The 1,617-nt window shown below is 50.0% G+C and overlaps 1 protein-coding gene across 1 annotated transcript in view; it reads right to left on the bottom strand.

Annotated features, from left to right (window-relative positions):
• Positions 1 to 332: 332 nt before the first annotated feature.
• The window catches only part of LOC101860771 (histidine-rich glycoprotein), a 21,484-nt gene continuing 20,199 nt past the window's right edge, over positions 333 to 1,617 (bottom strand). Inside the window, exon 2 of the mRNA XM_005108533.3 lies at positions 333 to 1,279. Within this exon, the coding sequence (XP_005108590.1) occupies positions 366 to 812 (447 nt within the window). The 5' untranslated portion in view covers positions 813 to 1,279 and the 3' untranslated portion in view covers positions 333 to 365. The remainder of the gene's footprint in view (positions 1,280 to 1,617) is intronic.

Below are 1,617 nucleotides of genomic sequence, written 5' to 3'. Positions count from 1 at the left end.
GAAAAGAAATAAAGGATGCGGACAGAACATTAATCGCAGAAACTGAGAAGGAAAAGAAAAACAGGAGGAAAAGGCAGGCGGAGATTTTGAAGATAGTGAAAGAAACAGTAATTGTTGGAAGGAAACGAAAAGGGTTCAGTTAAAATAAGAAAGAGGGTTGAAGGAACAACAGGGGAAACTCATTTTTAAAAACTGCAAGAAAAACACCTGCTTCCTGGTAGAAGGAAAAGGTAAACACACACACACACACACACACACACACACACACACACACACACACACACACACACACACACACACACACACACACACACACACAAGCGCACCTATTTCACTTGCACCTGTCTTTCTGCCTCTTCTATCGATCAACCACCCAAAAAAACCACGTTGACACTGGACACAGACCTGAAGAACATGCTGTTGGGGGAGACATTGGAAGAGGAGACCGAGGACGGGGCAGCCTCAGGAGTCTTGTCACTGCACATCAGCTCGTCAAGCGCCGCCCCTACGGAGGCAGAGGGCGTGGTCGCACCCAGAACCCCACCCCCTCCATGGTGGGCGAGAGGCTGGGGGTGGGGCTTATGGTGGTAAAGAGGGTGGTGGTGGTGGTGATGGTTATACTGCAGGTACTGGTGACCCTGGTACGGGAGGCTGCCCTTGCTGCTGTTGTTGCTCAACAGCTGGTACCGACTGCTGACGCTGTTGCTGCCGATGTGGTGGGGATACTGCTGGTTGTAATGGCTGTTGTAGTAGCTGCTGTAGTGGTGGTGGTGGTGCTGGGGCGGGTTTTGACCCGGCTGCGGCACGTTCATCGCCACCTTCTCCCACCAGCCTCGGGTGGCGATGATGCTGCAGAGCCGGCAAACGCAGGAAGCGGCGGCCAAACAACAAAGAAATATCCACGATCCAGCTTAACACGTCATCATCCTCTTCAGGGGGAGACGAGGGGGGTAGGGGCGGAGTGGGGAATGTGATCCGCGCGTTAATCCAGATCGAAACACACAAAGTAAACACAAGCAGAACACGCTTCACACGTCACTAATCCTCCGGATTTACTGGCAGTTGTTTAAAGAGGCATCGACAAGCATCAAATCCTCGCCCATGGCATCCTGCAGCACAATACTGAATACCGCCGAGAAATCCCGACCACTGACAAATCCAGTTCTCTGAAGCTCTTCTCTCTACACCGAGACAGTGACTTTAAATCCACAACATGAAAGTAAAATCTCTACACACAATGAAAGTCTCCACGCCGGTCACACGGTTAAGTCTGCTATCCCTTTATCAGGAAAAAGCAAATATGTAAATAATATTTCAGGCTGAATTTATCGGCGTACTTGTTTGCACTTTATATGCTATAAATTTCTCGAACGTTATCTGAAGCCTTAAAAATTGAAAGGGTGTGCGGAGATGAGTCGCGGGGAAGGACAGCGTAAGAGCAATAGTGCATTATAAAAAACGACAAACAGACAGACAGACAGACAGACAGACAGACAGACGGACAGACAGACGGACAGACGGACAGACGGACAGACGGACAGACGGGCAGACGAGCAGACGGACAGACAGGCAGACAGACAGGCAGACAGACAGAGAGACAGAGAGAGAGAAAGAAAA

The sequence above is a fragment of the Aplysia californica genome, unplaced genomic scaffold (assembly GCF_000002075.1).
Source record: "Aplysia californica isolate F4 #8 unplaced genomic scaffold, AplCal3.0 scaffold00697, whole genome shotgun sequence".
NCBI classification, from domain to species: Eukaryota; Metazoa; Mollusca; class Gastropoda; order Aplysiida; family Aplysiidae; genus Aplysia; species Aplysia californica.
This window is presented reverse-complemented; position numbering and strand designations above follow the sequence as displayed.